This window comes from Equus quagga, chromosome 14 (assembly GCF_021613505.1).
Source record: "Equus quagga isolate Etosha38 chromosome 14, UCLA_HA_Equagga_1.0, whole genome shotgun sequence".
Classification (NCBI taxonomy): Eukaryota; Metazoa; Chordata; class Mammalia; order Perissodactyla; family Equidae; genus Equus; species Equus quagga.
The window spans coordinates 91,537,936-91,553,869 of NC_060280.1; the positions used below are offsets into that span (position 1 = coordinate 91,537,936).

General features: G+C 61.3%; 1 protein-coding gene across 1 annotated transcript in view; it reads left to right on the forward strand.

Moving 5' to 3' along the window:
• Positions 1 to 3,644: 3,644 nt before the first annotated feature.
• The window catches only part of FBN3 (fibrillin 3), a 60,442-nt gene continuing 48,152 nt past the window's right edge, over positions 3,645 to 15,934 (forward strand). The window contains exons 1-16 of the mRNA XM_046638311.1: positions 3,645 to 3,790; positions 3,907 to 3,989; positions 4,525 to 4,623; positions 4,780 to 4,875; positions 5,109 to 5,204; positions 6,961 to 7,158; positions 7,269 to 7,394; positions 7,520 to 7,645; positions 10,657 to 10,809; positions 10,913 to 11,095; positions 11,425 to 11,568; positions 11,644 to 11,763; positions 11,898 to 12,023; positions 14,673 to 14,795; positions 14,901 to 15,176; positions 15,470 to 15,523. Coding sequence (XP_046494267.1) covers positions 3,645 to 3,790; positions 3,907 to 3,989; positions 4,525 to 4,623; positions 4,780 to 4,875; positions 5,109 to 5,204; positions 6,961 to 7,158; positions 7,269 to 7,394; positions 7,520 to 7,645; positions 10,657 to 10,809; positions 10,913 to 11,095; positions 11,425 to 11,568; positions 11,644 to 11,763; positions 11,898 to 12,023; positions 14,673 to 14,795; positions 14,901 to 15,176; positions 15,470 to 15,523 — 2,149 coding nt within the window. The remainder of the gene's footprint in view (positions 3,791 to 3,906; positions 3,990 to 4,524; positions 4,624 to 4,779; positions 4,876 to 5,108; positions 5,205 to 6,960; positions 7,159 to 7,268; positions 7,395 to 7,519; positions 7,646 to 10,656; positions 10,810 to 10,912; positions 11,096 to 11,424; positions 11,569 to 11,643; positions 11,764 to 11,897; positions 12,024 to 14,672; positions 14,796 to 14,900; positions 15,177 to 15,469; positions 15,524 to 15,934) is intronic.

The window sequence follows — 15,934 nt, forward strand, 5'->3', positions numbered from 1 at the left end:
CCCGCCCCCCCCCCCCGCGCCCCCCCCCCCCCCCCCCCCCCGCCCGTGGGGGGGCGCCCCCCCCCCCCCCCCCCCCCCCCCCCCGGCGCCTGTCTTGTGTGAGCCACGCTTGTCGGCTGAAGAGCAGGTCAGGGTGGACTTCAAGAGGAGGAATTCGGCGGAGGAGCCTCCGAAGGGTGACAGAGGCATCCCCGGAAGCTGGCCCTGTGCCTCCCACTCTGGAATCCCACCGCTCCGTCATTGCTGTTCCACCTTGACCCTGGGGTCCCTTCCCCCGCACGCCCTCCCCACATCTGGGAACTGCGCTCCCTTGGCCAGGATGACCCACATCTTGTCCCTGAATCACGTCTCTGTCTCACGTCCTCGCTGCCCCCCAGACGCAGTTCCAGGCCCCAGGGTGCAGCCGCTGGGGTGACTCCCTTTCCTGGGAGCCCTTGATGGCTCCCATTAGAGGTGGGGGGAGCCTCCTGAGGGCTCCTGGCCTCTGCTCACCTCTCCAGCCTCCCTCCCTCCCTCTCGCCCCTCCCCAAAGGCTCTAGCCTCACTCACTTCCCGAATGTTCCATACTTTCTCATCTCCAGACCTTTGCCTCCTGTGCTATTTCCACCGCAGGTCCCTCCCTCCACTTCTCTGATTTGTTTCTTTCTACTGAGGCTTCAGGGCTCCCATCCCTGGGCAGAATGCTCTTTCCCTCCCCCCTTCTGGGGTCCCTCCCTCTGGCCTGGGACTGTGGAGGCCAGGTCTGTCTTCTGGGACCCACACTGGGAGATTCTAAGTGTATCTCCCTCATAGAGTTTTTTTGGTGATTAAATGAGATAATGTGTATGTAACTCTCAGCACCAAGCCTGGCACATAGGCACCCAATAAATATTAGTTCAAATTGTTATCTGACCTTTATTGATTACATACCGGAAGTGCTATGAGGGAGGCATGATCAGCACAATCAGCTTTGGGAATTCAATAGGGTGAACCAGCAATTTAGGGCTGGGGAGGGCATTTTCGAACTGGGCTTTGCCAGATGCATAGGAGTTTACTGAGTGGACTAACAGCTTCGGGTCCAGCAAACAGTGTCTGACCCATCCCCACCTTAAGGCTCACGGGTGGAAAGTGGTAGGGAAAGCTGGGAAGTTTTGCTTGGGTTGTAGACTCCAGATAGAGGGTGGAAATTCTGAAGTCTGGCCCTTATGACACATGGGAGAAACTGAGGCTCAGAAAGTCTAGACCTTTTGGATTCTTAAACTCTTCATGTTGAGAGTCAGATGAAAACGGTGGCACTTCTCCCCAGGAAATGCATCTCGGCCCAACGTTTTGCCTACACTTTTAGGGGTTTCAGGATGTTAGTTTAGTCAAGACTCCAGGCTCCAGGCGCCAGGTGAGGTTCCCAAGTCACCCTTGGAATTCTCTCTGCCTGAGGAAGGCATCCTGGGAGGACGTGGGAGGGCCTCCCAGGTGAGTCCCGGGACCTCCCGGCCCTCCTTCCTCCAGGCCGCCCGCGATGGGAGCCCCGCCTCAGGGCCACCTCCAGCTCGATTCTCTCCCACAACGCGGTTCCCTCCACCGCGAGTCCCCATCGCGCGTCGGCCCCCGCCCCGCCCTGCGCTCCCCCGTCTCTCCAGCCCCCCCAGTTCCACCGGCGCCCCGCGCCCTCCCCCAGCTCCCGGCCCCTCCCCTAGCCCGAGCTCTGCGCCCCCGGCCGCCGCCCCGGGAGCTCCGAGGTGCGAACGCGCCCTCCCCGACTCCGCCCGCCCTCCGCTCCCCGCTCCCCCCGAGTGGCAGCGCTGGGCCGGGAACGCGGCGGGGTCGGCCTCTCGGCTCCGCGCTCCCGCCCCGGGCCCCCGGCGCGGAGGGAGCCCCGCGCGCCCGCCCCCGTGCCTGCCACCCCGCGCGCTGGCCCGCAGGTAGGTGACGCGGGGCGCGGGGGCGCGGGCCGGAGCGCAGGGGCGGGCGGCAGGGCCGGCGGAGGGGCCGCGGCGGGCGCGGGGCCCGAGTTCCTTTGTTCGCGGCCCGCAGCCCCGGGCCCAGCCCCCTCCCCTCTCCGCGCTCCGCTCTGGGCCGCCCGGGGCGCGGGGACCAGAGCCCGCAGGAGGGGTCGGGCCGGGCCCTGACCCGCAGGTGAGGGCGGAGCCCAGCGCGGTCGCGGCCCCCGGGCCTGCGTCCCCGGCCCTGCCCGGTGAGAACGCGGTCCCCTTCTCGTCCCCCGAGGCCGGGATCCCCCGCTGGGCGCCCCCCGGCTCCCCGCCCGTGCCGCGCGCGCCATGCCCGCTCATTCATTCGACAAACTCCGGGGCGCGGTTGGCGGAGGGAGGGCGGGGGGCCGGGGCCGGCCAAACCGGAGACCCCCCACCCCCACCCCCGTCCGCGAGGCGGGCCGGGCCGGGAAGGAGGCCCCGTGGGCTCTGAGGCTGCGCCTGGAGAAGGCGTCCCGGGAGCGCGGACCTGCCTGGACAGCTTGGAAGCAAGAAGCCGCTGCCCCTCTCCAGCCGGGCCGGCTCTCTCCTGCCTCCCCGCTTAAGTTGACAAGGGTCTCCCCCTTCTCCGAGGACCTTGGGGCCACCTGGTCGGGCTCTCCTGTCATCCCAAGGCCCAGAGAGGGGCAGCCACGGGCCCAAGGGCACACAGCATGCTCCTCAGCCAGGCCCAATTCTCCCTGGCCTGGAAAGTGGGACCCCAAAGGGGCCCCAGAAGGCCACTTGGTCTGCCTTCTATTCCTTAAGTATTCAGCTTCCATCCTCCTAAGCTTTGCCTGGTCCTCTCCGGCACCTCCTCCCTCCCAACCTTGCAGGTCCAGGAGAGAGCCGCCCCCCTCCTGGGGTGTCGGGGCGGATCCTCTTAGCCTCCCTCCCCTCTGCCAGGGCTCAGCCCGCGCTCAGCCCCGTACTAAGCTCGTGAGGGCCTCAGTCTGCCCGTCAGTGAAATGGGTGCAAAGCCGTCCCTTCCCTGGTGGGCGGAGGCGCGTGCTGTCCGTTGGGAGGTCCCAGCCTCCGCCTGGTGCCCCTGCTCAGAAGGTCCATGCGTCCCCCTGTCTCCCAACCCCTCCCTCCCTGCTCAGCCCGCCCCCTCGAGGCTTCCCGCCTCCCTGCGAATCAGCCACCAGCTCTGCCCGCTCTCATCTGGACGCCAGCCCGGGTTCCCCACCTGCACGCTGCCGCTGGGGCCCCTACAGCCCTCCCTACTCTGTCACACAGCCCCTGTGCCCTTGTTGCTCCCACTTAAAGCCCTTCGAGGGCTCTCCATCGTTCTTAACCTACAAGTAGAAGCTCCATTGCACACTTGCACTCTTGCAACACTGGCCTCTGTCCCCGTCTCCCATCCGCTCTGTGGTCCCCGACCTTCTTGCCTCTGCTCTGCTGCGCGCTCTGCTGCAGCACCCCTCTCTTGGTTAACTCCCTCTCTGAGACATCACGCCTCCTCTGAGAAGCCTTCCCTGACTGTTCACCTGCTCCCGGGGCAGGGTCGGTCGGAGGCTTCTGCGGTGGGGCCTGGGTTTCCCCATTCAGCTGCTCCCCATTCTCCTGTGTGCCCTGTGGCCAAGCCCAGGGCCTTCTGCTGGGGTTCACTCTTGCTTCTTCTCTGCAGCCTCCAGGAGACGCGTCGTGGTTCTGGAGGGTCTGTGCTTGGCAAGGCGAGGGTCTGGCGCTTTCACCATGGCCTGGGGCCCCCTGGCTCAGCTCCTGCTGGCCTGGACGGCCCTGTCATGCGTGGCGGGTGTCTGGGGCCGCTGGGACGGGGCGACGGAGGCTGCAGGTCCAGGACGTGTGCGCAGGCGCGGCAGCCCAAGCATCTTGCAGGGGTGGGTGGTACCAGGGATGCTGAGAGGCCCCGGGTTGGGGGTGGGGGGCCGGGGATGAGGCCCAGGGGACACCCAGCTGGGCAGGGGCTCACCTGCCGTGCCACGCTCTCCCAAAGGCCGAATGTGTGTGGCTCTCGCTTCCACGCCTACTGCTGTCCCGGCTGGAGGACGCTGCCTGGCGGGAACCAGTGTGTCGTGCGTGAGTGGTGCTGCCTTCTGGAGGAGGGGGCGCGGGATGGGGGCACGGGGCAGCTCCCCCACCTGTGGGCAGGACCAGCCCGGGTCACAGGACGTTGGCTGGGGTGCTTGCATGAACCTCAGGAATGGCCCTTGCTGTCGTCTGGCTCCCAGGCCCCCCTGCCCTTCATTTCTTTGCCTTCCAGCCTCTCTGTGTCTGTCTGCCTGTCTGTCTCTCTCTCTCTCTCTGCCTGTCTCTTTCTCTCTTGGTCTCTCTCTCTCTGTGTCTCCTCATCTCTGTCTCTCAGTCTGTCTCCCATCCCCCATCTCTAGAATCTGACTCCACTCCCCAGGAGGGCCCCTTGGCCACCACGGCCGACGCCTGAGCATCTTGAGCTTCTCCCCTGGCCCCTCTCTCCGGCTGTTCTGCCCCATCTGTCGTGATGGCTCGATGGCTCAGCAGAGACTCGAAGCTTCACCCTGGGCGCCGACGGGAGGGGGGGATGGTGCCACCTTCGGGGCCAGGCCTTGATGGTCGCCCGCTCTGCCCGTGCCAGCTGTCTGTAGGCACGCCTGCGGCGAGGGCTTCTGCTCGCGGCCCAACCTGTGCGCCTGTGCCGACGGGACGCTGGCCCCCAGCTGCGTAGGGAGCCGAGGTGAGCAAGGGTGGAAGTTTCTGGATGCCACTGGGAGCCCGGGCTGGTTTCACTCCAGGACCAGAGCTGGGCCGGGCCCTCCTCATCCCGCCGCCTTGCCCGTGCGTCGTGGGGCCTGTTGCACCCTTACTGTGTGTCCGTCCTCCCCATCCTCAGGGTCAGCGTGCAGTGTGAGCTGCATGAACGGCGGCAGCTGCCGGGGGGAGTCCTGCCTGTGCCAGAGGGGCTACACGGGCACCGTGTGTGGGCAGCGTGAGTACCCCCCACGGACAGCCAGGCCTGGATCCCAAAGGACAGGTCTCTGCTGTCACCCACCTACCACCCACGGTCACTTTTCTGGGACCAGGGATTGGAGGGGACACACTCGTCACAGTGTTATTATTGGGGTCAGATCGTGGGGATTCCCAGCTGAAGATGGGCTTGCCCGGGGCCCAGCTCCCTCTGCTACTGGGGCACCTCAGACCACCTCCCCTTTCCCTCCATAGCCGTCTGTGACCGCGGCTGCCACAACGGGGGCCGCTGCATCGGGCCGAACCACTGCGCCTGTGTGTACGGCTTCATGGGGCCTCAGTGTGAGAGAGGTACCAAGCCGGGGGGAAGGATGGGGCTTCCTGGCAGCCCTGAGACTTGGCCAGGCCCTGGGAGGGTCCAGCTGGCCTCCTTCCACCTCCCCAGCCCCCCATTGCTGTGAATGGCAGAGAAACAGTCTGCTCCAGGAAGGGAGTCAGGGTGGGCTTCCTGGAGGAAGGGATAAGTTGGAGTTCATAAGATGGACAAGCCCCCTTTTATTGCACCCCCTCTGTCAGAGTGATCCCACGGGCTGAGGTGGTTGGGGTGAGGAGGCAGTTGCTAAAAATGAAGACAGTGGAAGCAACGATGTCTTTTGAAAAGTTGGATGTGGGGGAGGGGGAGGGGAGGAACGGAGGCAAGGACGGACCCCAGGTCTGCTCTGAAATCCAAGGGGATAGTGGTGCCACTGGGTGGCAGGAAAGGGGAAGACCGCAAGCTCAGTGTTGGCCCGGGAGCCTGTGGGTGGTCCAGGAGGCAGCTGGATGCCCAGGCTTGGGGGCCGCCCCATCCACGGGGCCTGAAGCCGAGCGGATGGTCCAGGTTCGAGGGGAGGAGAAAGGAGGGCCATGTCAGGGCACTCAGGAAAAACGGAGCCCCCAGGGGACTGAGAAGGAGAAAGCCAGCAGGAGCGGGTGGCCCTGGGGGTGCCCAGGCTGGGGCATCTCGGGCTGTGGGAGCCACCGGAGTGCCCGGCGGGGCCAAGGAGCCCAGGATGGCGAGGATGGGCCGGGCCCTGGTCCTGACCTTAGTGGGGAGCGTGTGGCTGGGAGCCGAGCCGGGTTGGAGGCGGGTAGCGAAGAATCAGAAGCTGGAGGGGCTGGGGGGTTACCTGGGTTCGAGGGTGGGTTTTGGGGAACTGGGTTGGACAAGAAAACAGAATCGGAATTCGAGCTGATGGTGGGGGAGCAGTCGCGGTGGCTGAGGGGGAGTGAGGCTCAGTGGGGAGGGGGAAGAGGAGAAGCCCGGGTGGGTGGTGGACAGTGAGGGTCCCAGAGGGAGGCAGGGCTGGGTGCCTCGGCAGGAGCGAGTGGGGATCCAGGGTTCTGGGTAAATTAGGTGAGATTCTGGGCACAGCGTTTTGGCTTAGGGAATCAGGGCCACCGGGGGTCTCTATGCAGCCCCTCCTCCATCCGGGGCCTGGCTTTGGCCTCTCCTTCTGGGAGGGACTTCCCTTGGTTCAGTGCCAGCCCCTTGATTGGAACCATCTGGAAGATGGAGCCAGGAAGTCACATCCGGGCCCGTGTATGGCGGTGGGGGGACTGACGGGACCACTTTCTGCTGGCTGCAGGGGTCAAGGTTGTAGTGTTGTGGATCCAGAGCATTTGGGCAGATGCTGGGTCTCTCCCAAATTTAGGGAGATCTGGCAGGGCCAGCATGCGCTTAGGGACGAGAGAGGCTCTCCAGCCAGGCATCCATGGGTCCCTACCCAGGCCTGAAGGAAAGTTGGGGCCTGGGGGGGGAGAGGTGTCCCCAGATATGCCCTAGGCTTTGTGGGCTCAGAGGTCCTGGCCTCTCTCTTGGATGTTGGTTGGGGAATGCTTTAGTGAGAAAGGGTTTTGAAGGGTGAATAGGAGTTTGTCAGGTAGGGAAGGGAAACAGCATGAGTAAAGGCTGTGGTCAGGAAAAAGCCTGGTGTGTTGGTGTAGGGAGGCTGGGAAGGCGGTTGCTACAGTGGTCCAGGTGAGCTGGGGCGGCGGGGATGAAGATGCAGAAGGCTGTGGGGTGGGGCAGCCGGAGGCCAGCTGCCCACATCCATCTGTCCCGCAGACTACCGGACGGGGCCCTGTTTTGGCCAAGTGGGCCCCGAGGGGTGCCACCATCACCTGACAGTCCTCGTCTGCACCAAGGCGCTCTGCTGTGCCACTGTAGGCCGGGCCTGGGGCCTCCCGTGTGAGCTCTGCCCTGCACAGCCACACCCCTGTCGCCGTGGCTTCATTCCCAATATCCACACGGGGGCCTGCCAAGGTGAATGGGGGGTCAGCGAAGGGGGGCCGGAGGTCCTGGGAGTCAGGGCTGAGTGGGAGCGCTCGGCGGCCTTGGTTCCTCCCTCTGACGGGCCTCTCATTCCCTTGCAGATGTGGACGAGTGCCAGGCTGTCCCAGGCCTGTGCCAGGGGGGCAGCTGCGTCAACACTGTGGGCTCCTTTGAATGCCGCTGCCCGGCTGGACACCTGCTCAGTGAAAACAGTGCCAAGTGTGAAGGTGGCCGGCAGGGAGGGGGACCAACTGGGCCCTCCTTTGCCCTCTGGGTGGCCTAGGCTCCCCTGCAAGGAGGAGGTGGGCTGGGGCTGGCGGGGGCCGGCTCTGAGCGGCATCTGTCTACACAGATGTGGACGAGTGTCTCAGGGTGCCGGGCCTCTGCTCTGGGGGCGACTGCACCAACACAGTCGGGAGCTACGTGTGCACCTGTCCCCGTGGGTTTGCCAGCAGCCTGGACGGCACCCGCTGCCTGGGTGAGCCGAGGGCGCTGGAGGGCGGACGGCGGCCAGACCGGCCCCTGGCACATCTCTCTCTGCAACCCTCAGGCCCTGCTAGCCCTCCGATCTCTATGTCCCTCTGTCTTGTTTGGATCCTGGTTTCCATCCCTCTGGCATCCTGCCTCCCTACCCATTAGGCTTTGCGCTCTCTGGACCCCAGTCTCGCGCCCTTTGGCCCTCCATCTCCATGCCCTTTAGCTCTCTCATCCCCTGGCTGGCCTCCCGGCTGCACTGCCCACCTCCCTGCGCTCCTCTGCCTCTCAGATTCTAGGCTCTTCTGGCCCACTGGCTGCCTCTCTGGCCTCTCTGGCCCCCTGCCTCTATGCCCCTCTGACCCTCTAGCTTTCATCTCTATGCCCCTCTGCTTGTCTAGCTCCATCTCTGTGCCCTCCTGACCCTCCAGCCTCCCTCTGTCATCTAGCCTGCATCTCTGTGCCTCTCTGGTCGTCTAGACTCCACCTCTGTGCGCCTCTGACCCTCTAGCCTCCATCTCTATTCCCCTCTGGTCATCCAACCTCCATCTCTGTGCCCCTCTGGTCATCTAGCCTCCACCTCTGTGCCCCTCTGACGCTCTAGCCTCCATCTCTATGCCCCTTTGGTCATCCAACCTCATCTCTGTGCCTCTCTTACCTCTAGTTTTCATCTCTGTGCCCCTCTGGTCCTTTATCGTCGACCTCTGTGCCCCTCTGGTCCTTTACCATCCACCTCTGTGCCCCTCTGGTCCTTTATCACCCACCTCTGTGCCCCTCTGGTCCTTTATCACCCACCTCTGTGCCTCTCTGGTCCTTTATCACCCACTTCTGTGCCCCTCTGGTCCTTTACCATCCACCTCTGTGCCCCTCTGGTCCTTTATCACCCACCTCTGTGCCCCTCTGGTCCTTTATCACCCACCTCTGTGCCCCTCTGGTCCTTTATCATCCACTCTCTGTTCCCCTCTGGTCATCTAGCCGCCATCTCCATGCCTTTCTGCCCAATGGCCTCTCTAGACCCTGTCTCTACATTTCTCTTTCCACTCCCAAGGAGTTTTTAGGCTCACGCATCTCCCCCCACACCCTTGTGTTTGAGATAGGGAAACTGAGGCCAAGAGAGGGGTTTGTTTGAGCCAGCTCAGAAAGTCCAGAACAGACAGATATCCACACCCAGCTCCCCAGACCCCCAGCCACCGTGGGGTCCTCTGGGCTGTCCCTCCCCCTGAGTGCCCACCCTCCTGTGATGCCCCACACCCCACCTGGCCCGGGCGGGGGGCCCTTGGGCTCTCACTCCCTGTCCTGCTGTCTTGATGAGCTGGTAGTTAGACTTTAGAAGTTGCCAGCGGCCCACAGGGCGAAGGGGCCCGGAGTATGCACACTCGTGAGAGGGGCCGGGCAGAGTCCTGCATTGGGAGGAGGGGGCTTGGCAGTTCCCCAGCACCCACCCGCCTCGGGCTGGGCCTCCACCAGGCAGGGCTGGGGTATTGTGTTTGGAGTTCTGCCCGTGTGCTGTGGCCAGCGCCAGACCTTCTATTCCTCCACCTCTGGGGGCCACTGTGGCGGGCATGGAGGACCCCTCTGGGCACGTCCCCCAGCCTGGGGGTACTTCTCCCAGCTATGGAACAGTGGAGGCTGGATTTCAACCAAAGTCAGGTTGCCTCCAAACATGGGCTTGGGATTCAGTCCCTGGTTCTGAATGCCACCCGAGCTGCCCGCAAACTCTATGACGTGGGACAAATGACATAGCTTCTCTGTGCCTCAGCTTCCTCCTCTGTAAAATGGGCACACAGGCAGTCCCTACCTCATGGAGTCGTGCAGAGGGGCAAATACAGTTGGTGGAGCGATTTGCCTGGGGCTGGATATTGTGGATGCTCAGTACACGTTCACTGAGACAGGGGAACGGTGGCGTTGGGGCTGTGGCCGCCTGGCCAGGCCTGATCACAGCGGATGCTTAAAAAGCAGCAGCAGCATCGTGTTTGTTGAAATTCTTCTGCTGTCTCTGTCTTTCCTACTGGAGAGGCAGCCACCTGGTCAGGTCCCCTGGGGTTTGCTGGTCTGGCCTCCCATCCTCCCTTGCCCTTCAGCAGCTGTGTGACCTTGAACGAGTCTGTTGACCTCTCCCCGTCTGGGAAGCCCAGCCCCCGTCGAGAGCTCAGGGCTGGTGCCAGGAGTGCAGAACCCCGACTCCCACACGGGCAGCTGGGATGTCCCCAGGTGCACAGAGTGGGGCCGGGGAGGCGGGAAAAGTTTGCGTGGTTTCTCAGCCTGGGGCAGAACAACAGCGGCAGGCGGTCCTCCCAGCTAGTGGGAGGGGTTTCTCCACGGCGGGCCCCCAGCCAAGATCTATGGGATTTTAAACCTAAAAATATGCTCTTTGAGTCAGGGCCTCAGAAATCTGATCACCGCACAAAGCCGGGCTCGAGGGAACAGTGGAAAGTAGAAGAGGGACCGTGCTTCTCATAACTGATGGGCGTCTGCCTCAGTCTCCCCAGGGGCTGCAGCCATCAATCCACTATCGGGGTTCCTTCTCAGTTTCACAGCCTCTTAGGTTTCCCCGGGATGCCCAGGGCTGGCAGGCAGGCACACACAGCTGTGGATCCTGGCATCCCCACCTGAGCGTCCAGCCTGACCTCCCACCAGGGAAGCCCCCAAACCAAGAGTTTTTCCTCAGTGTGGTTGAATACCCACAGTGACGGGGAGCTCATGACCAGTGCCAGCTTGCGTTTTGGGGATGCTCTTGCTTGAATGAGCCCAAATCTACCTCCCTGGGGTAATTTGGAAAGCTTGGTAATAAAAAGTGTCGCTCAGTGAGCGTCGGCCACGTGCCAGACACGATACGCTCCACTTTTCACGTGGGCGTCACTTTCCCCAGGTGAGGTGAGTGCTCTGAGCATCCCCATTCCACGGATGGGGAAGCTGAGGCACAGGGAGGCAAGGAGACCTGTCCTGCGGGCAGTGTTGGTGGAGCTGGAATCAGAACCCAGGTCTGGTAACTGATCCGCCCCACTTCGGTTGCAGACCACCGGGCCGGCACCTGCTTCTCGGCGCTGATTACAGGCCGCTGTGCCGGGGACCTCGCCGGCCACTACACTCATAGGCAGTGTTGCTGTGACAAGGGCAGGTGTTGGGCGGCTGGCCCAGCCCCTGAGCTGTGTCCTCCGCGGGGCTCTGGTGAGTGGAGGGGGGGCTGCCTCTCGCCTTCCTCTGCCCCCCGCCTGCAGGTTGGGGCCCCGGGGCATGCTGGGGGCTGGCCTCAAACCTTGCTTCCTCGCAGAAGAGTTCCAGCGACTGTGCGTGCAGGGTTTCCCTCTGCTGCCCTCCTACCCTGGCCCCTTCCCTGGCCTTCCTGGCTTCGGATCCAACGGCGTGGGTCCCGGCCTTGGGCCAGCACGGCACAGCCCCCACGGCTCCAATGGGCATGGGGTTCCCAGCCTGGGCCTCGGCGATGCCAACATTGGTGAGGCCTGGGACCTGGGAGGAGGGGTCCTAGACCCGGGAGGGGGATCCAGGCCTGGGCAGTAGGGGTGAAAGTACCCACAGTGGTCTGGGGGTGGGAGGAGACTGGGGACCTGGGCCTCAAAGTCAGGGTTTGGGCCATGGCTGGGGGTCTGGGCTCAGGGTGGGGGTCTGAATCTAGGGCAGGACTTTGGGCTGAAGTGGGAAAGCCTGGGCATAGGAGGCAGGGTCCAGCCCCAGAGTGGGGGTCTGAGCCCAGAGGCAAGGCCCAGACTCAGGGCCCGGGGTGGGGTGGCCGATGCTCAGGTGCCCCCGCTGGCCCCACGGCAGGGACGGCCACACTGAACCAGACAATCGACATCTGCCGACACTTCACCAACCTGTGTCTCCATGGCCGCTGCCTGCCCACCCCGTCCAGCTACCGCTGCGAGTGTCACGTGGGCTACACACAGGATGTTCGTGGCGAGTGCATCGGTGAGCGGTGGCCGGGTTGGGGGGGGGCGGTGGCTGCACCCTGCCGGGCTGGGGCTCAGGGTCCTCTGCCCGCAGACGTGGACGAATGTGCCAGCAGCCCCTGCCGCCACGGAGACTGCGTCAACACCCCCGGCTCCTACCACTGCGGGTGCCATGAGGGTTTCCAGGCCACGCTCACCAAGCAGGCGTGCGTGGGTACGGCCGGCCATCGGAGGGTGGGGACGACGGGGGGCCTGGCTGGGGGTGGGGGGCATCCTGTGTCTGCCACCTGAATTAGGGCCGAGCCGAGGGGTGGGGCACCTGCTGACTGCCCGCCTCCCTCCCCGCAGACGTGGACGAGTGCGTTGTCAGCAGTGGCCTGTGCCAGCACGGCCGCTGCGTCAACGTGGAGGGCAGCTTCCAGTGCATCTGCAACGCAGGCTTCGAGCTCAGCCCTGACAGCAAGAGCTGTGTGGGTGAGTTGGGGGTGGGTGGGTGTGTAGGGGGCTTCTGGGCCCCATGGGCTGTCTTCGAGGGCCCCCTTGCATCTTCTGTGCTGCTCTGTCACCCGCCTCCCTCCCCACAATCAATTCTCTGCTCACCCTCTGAGCCCAGCCAGCCGAGCTGAGGTTTTTCTTGTGTCCACCTCTGGTTCGCTTCTTCATTCCCCTCTCCGTGAATTCACTCCATGCACCCTGGGAAGGGCTGTCTGATCCTGAGCCTGAGGCACACCCCCTCTCCTGTCCCACGAGGTGCCCCCCGCCCCAGAGAGATGGGATCAGGACCGTGGAGAGCGCCCTGCTCATAGGCTACGGCATCCGGGGTACCATAGCTTGTGGGGCACTCTGGGACCCCCTTTATTCTCTTATGTCACCTTGTCTGCGGAGACCTGCCTTCAAGTCCTCCCTTAACAGGAAGGATTTTCTCGTTTCTGCATTCTTTCATTATTTATTCGTTCATTCATTTTTAAAAACCTTTTTAAGCATCTTTATTGGTATATAATTCACATGCCGTGAAAGTAGTCATTGAAAGTGTACAATTCAATGGCTTCTAGTATATTCAGAGTTGTACAAGCAGCACCGAAATCTAAGTTTAGAATATCATTATCATCTCATCTCCATTAGTAGTCATTCCAGAATCTTCTCTCCCTCCCCCCTGGCCCTGGGCACTAGGCTAATCAATTGGCTTTCTGTCTCTGTGGATTCGCCTGTTCTGGGCATTTCGTGTAAGTGGAATCACATGCTATGTGGCTTTTTGTGACTGATTTCTTCCACTGAGCATGGTGTTTTCAAGGTCCGTCCATGGTGTAGCGTGTGTCAGGGCTTCACTCCTTTTCGTGGCTGCGTAGTATTCCAGTGTGTGGGTGAACCATTGTTTTTATCTTTTCATCAGTTGACGGACATTTGGGTCTTCTCCACTTTTTGCAATTATGGATAACGCTGCTATGAACATTCACGTACACGTTTTTGTGGGGATCTTTCAATTGTTCATTTCTTTTTCTTTTCTTTTTGGGCACAATCCTGTATTGTTCAAAATGGATACTTTTTTTTTTTGAGGAAGATCAGCCTTGAGCTAACATCTGCTGCCAATCTTCCTCTTTTTGCTGAAGAAGACTGGCCCTGAGCCAACATCCGTGCCCATCTTCCTCTATTTTATATGTGGGACACCTGCCACAGCATGGCTTGCCAAGTGGTGCCATGTCCGCACCTGGGATCTGAACCAGTGAACCCTGGGCCGCCGAAGTGTAACGTGCGAACTTAACCGCTGCAACACTGGGCCGGCCCCTCAAAACTGATACTTTGATAATTAACTCATTTCTGCACCTACCACCTTCCTTTAGACTATTTTAAATAAGGTGAGATTCACACAAGATCAACTGAATCACTTCAAAGTGAACAATTTAGTGGCCTTTAGTAATTCCCAATGTTTGTGTGACCACAACCTCATTTATTCTGGCTTTTTTGTGTGCGTGCAGCAAAATACGCATAGCTTTTTTTTTTTTTTTTTTTTTTAAAGATTGGCACCTGAGGAGCTGGCCATGTGGCCGAGTGGTTAAGTTCGTGCGCTCCGCTGCAGGTGGCCCAGTGTTTCGTTTCGTTGGTTCAAATCCCGGGCACCGACATGGCACTGCTCATCAAACCATGCTGAGGCAGCGTCCCACATGCCACAACTAGAAGGACCCACAACGAAGAATATACAACTATGTACTGGGGGGCTTTGGGGAGAAAAAGGAAAAAATAAAATCTTTAAAAAAAAAAAAAAAGATTGGCACCTGAGCTAACATCTGTTGCAAATTTTTTTTTCTTCTTCTTCTCCCCAAAGCCCCCCAGTACATAGTTGTGTATATTGTAGTTGTAGGTCCTTCTGGTTGTGGCATGTGGGACGCTGCCTGATGAACGGTGCCATGTCCGTGCCCAGGATCCGAACGGGCAAAATCCTGAGCCACCAAAGTGGAGCGCGAGAACTTAACCACTGGGCCACAGGGCCGGGCCCCACATAGCATTTTCAAGTGCACAATGTGGTGGCATTTAGCACATTCCCAATGTTGTACACACACCACCTCGTTTATTCAAAAGTTTTTTACAGCGAAATATATATAGCACAAAACTTACCACTTTCACCCTTTTTAAGGGAACAATTCAGTGGCATTTAGTGCATTTCACAATGTCGTGCCCCATCACCTCATTTATTCTTGGAATTTTTTTTTTTTGCGTTTTTTTATTGTGGCAAAATATACACATTTACCATTTCAGCCATTTTTAAGGGAACAATGCAGTGGCACATAGTGCAGTGTTGCATGGCCACCACCTCCCTAGTCAGCTTTGAACAATATTTACCGAGCGCTGACACGTGCCAGGATGGAAGATACAGATGTTAGCAGGGAGCCCCGTCCTGCCCAGGGGAGCTCACGTTCCAGCGGACACACTGATGTCCAGGCAGACACAGTCAGACAGCGATGTCCTGTCCGACTCCCACGCCCCTGGGAGGGGTCCCCGGGGGGCTCAGCTCTGGCTCTGCTCTGGAGAAGCGAGAGGGAGGGGCCGGTCCACACGGCAGGGCTGACTCAGGGAGGGGCAAGCACCCAGCCTTGGCTGCCTGGATCCAGCATCTCCGGGTGTCCCCAGACCACAACGAGTGTGCCACCACCACCATGTGCACCAACGGCATGTGTCTCAACGAGGATGGCAGCTTCACGTGTCTCTGCAAGTCTGGCTTCCTGCTGGCGCCCGGTGGCCGCTACTGCGTGGGTGAGGCTGGAGGCTGGATCAGAGGCAGAGATGGGGAGGCGGGAAGGGCCGGCGGTGGAGGTAGGGGGGCTGCGACCCATCGCAGTGTCCCCGCGGCCTCCATAGACATCGACGAGTGCCAGACACCGGGCATCTGCATGAACGGCCACTGCACCAACACCGAGGGCTCGTTCCACTGCCGCTGCCTGGGGGGGCTGGCAGTGGGTGTGGACGGCCGTGTGTGCGTGGACACCCACGTGCGCAGCACGTGCTATGGGACCCTGGAGAAGGGCTCCTGCGCCCGCCCCTTCCCCGGCGCTGTCACCAAGTCCGAGTGTTGCTGTGCTAGCCCAGATCACGGGTTTGGGGAGCCCTGCCAGCTGTGTCCCGCTAAGAACTCTGGTGAGCATCCGGCTGCCCGGCCCCCACCAGCTTTTCATGGCCCCGCGCTCCATCAATCCTTGCTTCCAGTCCATGACTCTGGGGGATGAGGGGGCGGGGGTCTTGGCTCCCATGGGGAGGGGGGGCTTCTCTTCGCTGGGGGCTCTCCCCAAGAAGAGATTGAAGGAAATTGCTCTTCCCGTGGCGGGGTCATCATAGTCCCAGACTCCTGCTCAACACTGAGGGGCCGTGTCCTTGGGCTACATCCTATAATGGCAGCAATGGCCATGACCCCTCTCGCCCTACCCCCCCAGCTGAGTTCCAGGCCCTGTGCAGCAGTGGTCTCGGCATCACGGCGGATGGCAGAGGTGAGTGGGGGCGGTGCCGGGAGCCAGCAGGGGGCAGGGTTGTGGTTGGGCCCTGTATTTTTTTTTTTTTTCTGGGGCTGTGGAACAAAGTGCTACAAGCAGCGGAAATGTATCATCTGGCTGTTCCAGAGGCTAAAAGTCTGGGATCAAGGTGTCGGCGGCGTGGGTTCCCTCGGAGGCTGCAAGGGAGAGTCCATTCCTTGCTTCTCTCCTAGCTACTGGCCATCTTTGGTGGTCCCTGGCTTGCGGAAGCATCACTCTGATCTCTGCTTTCATCCTCACATGGCGTTCTCCCTGGGGGCGAGTCTGGGTCCACATTTCCCCTTTTTATAATGACACCAGTCATACTGGCATGCGTTGGGGGATCCACCCTAATGACCTTGTTTTAACTGGATTGCCTCTGTGAGGACC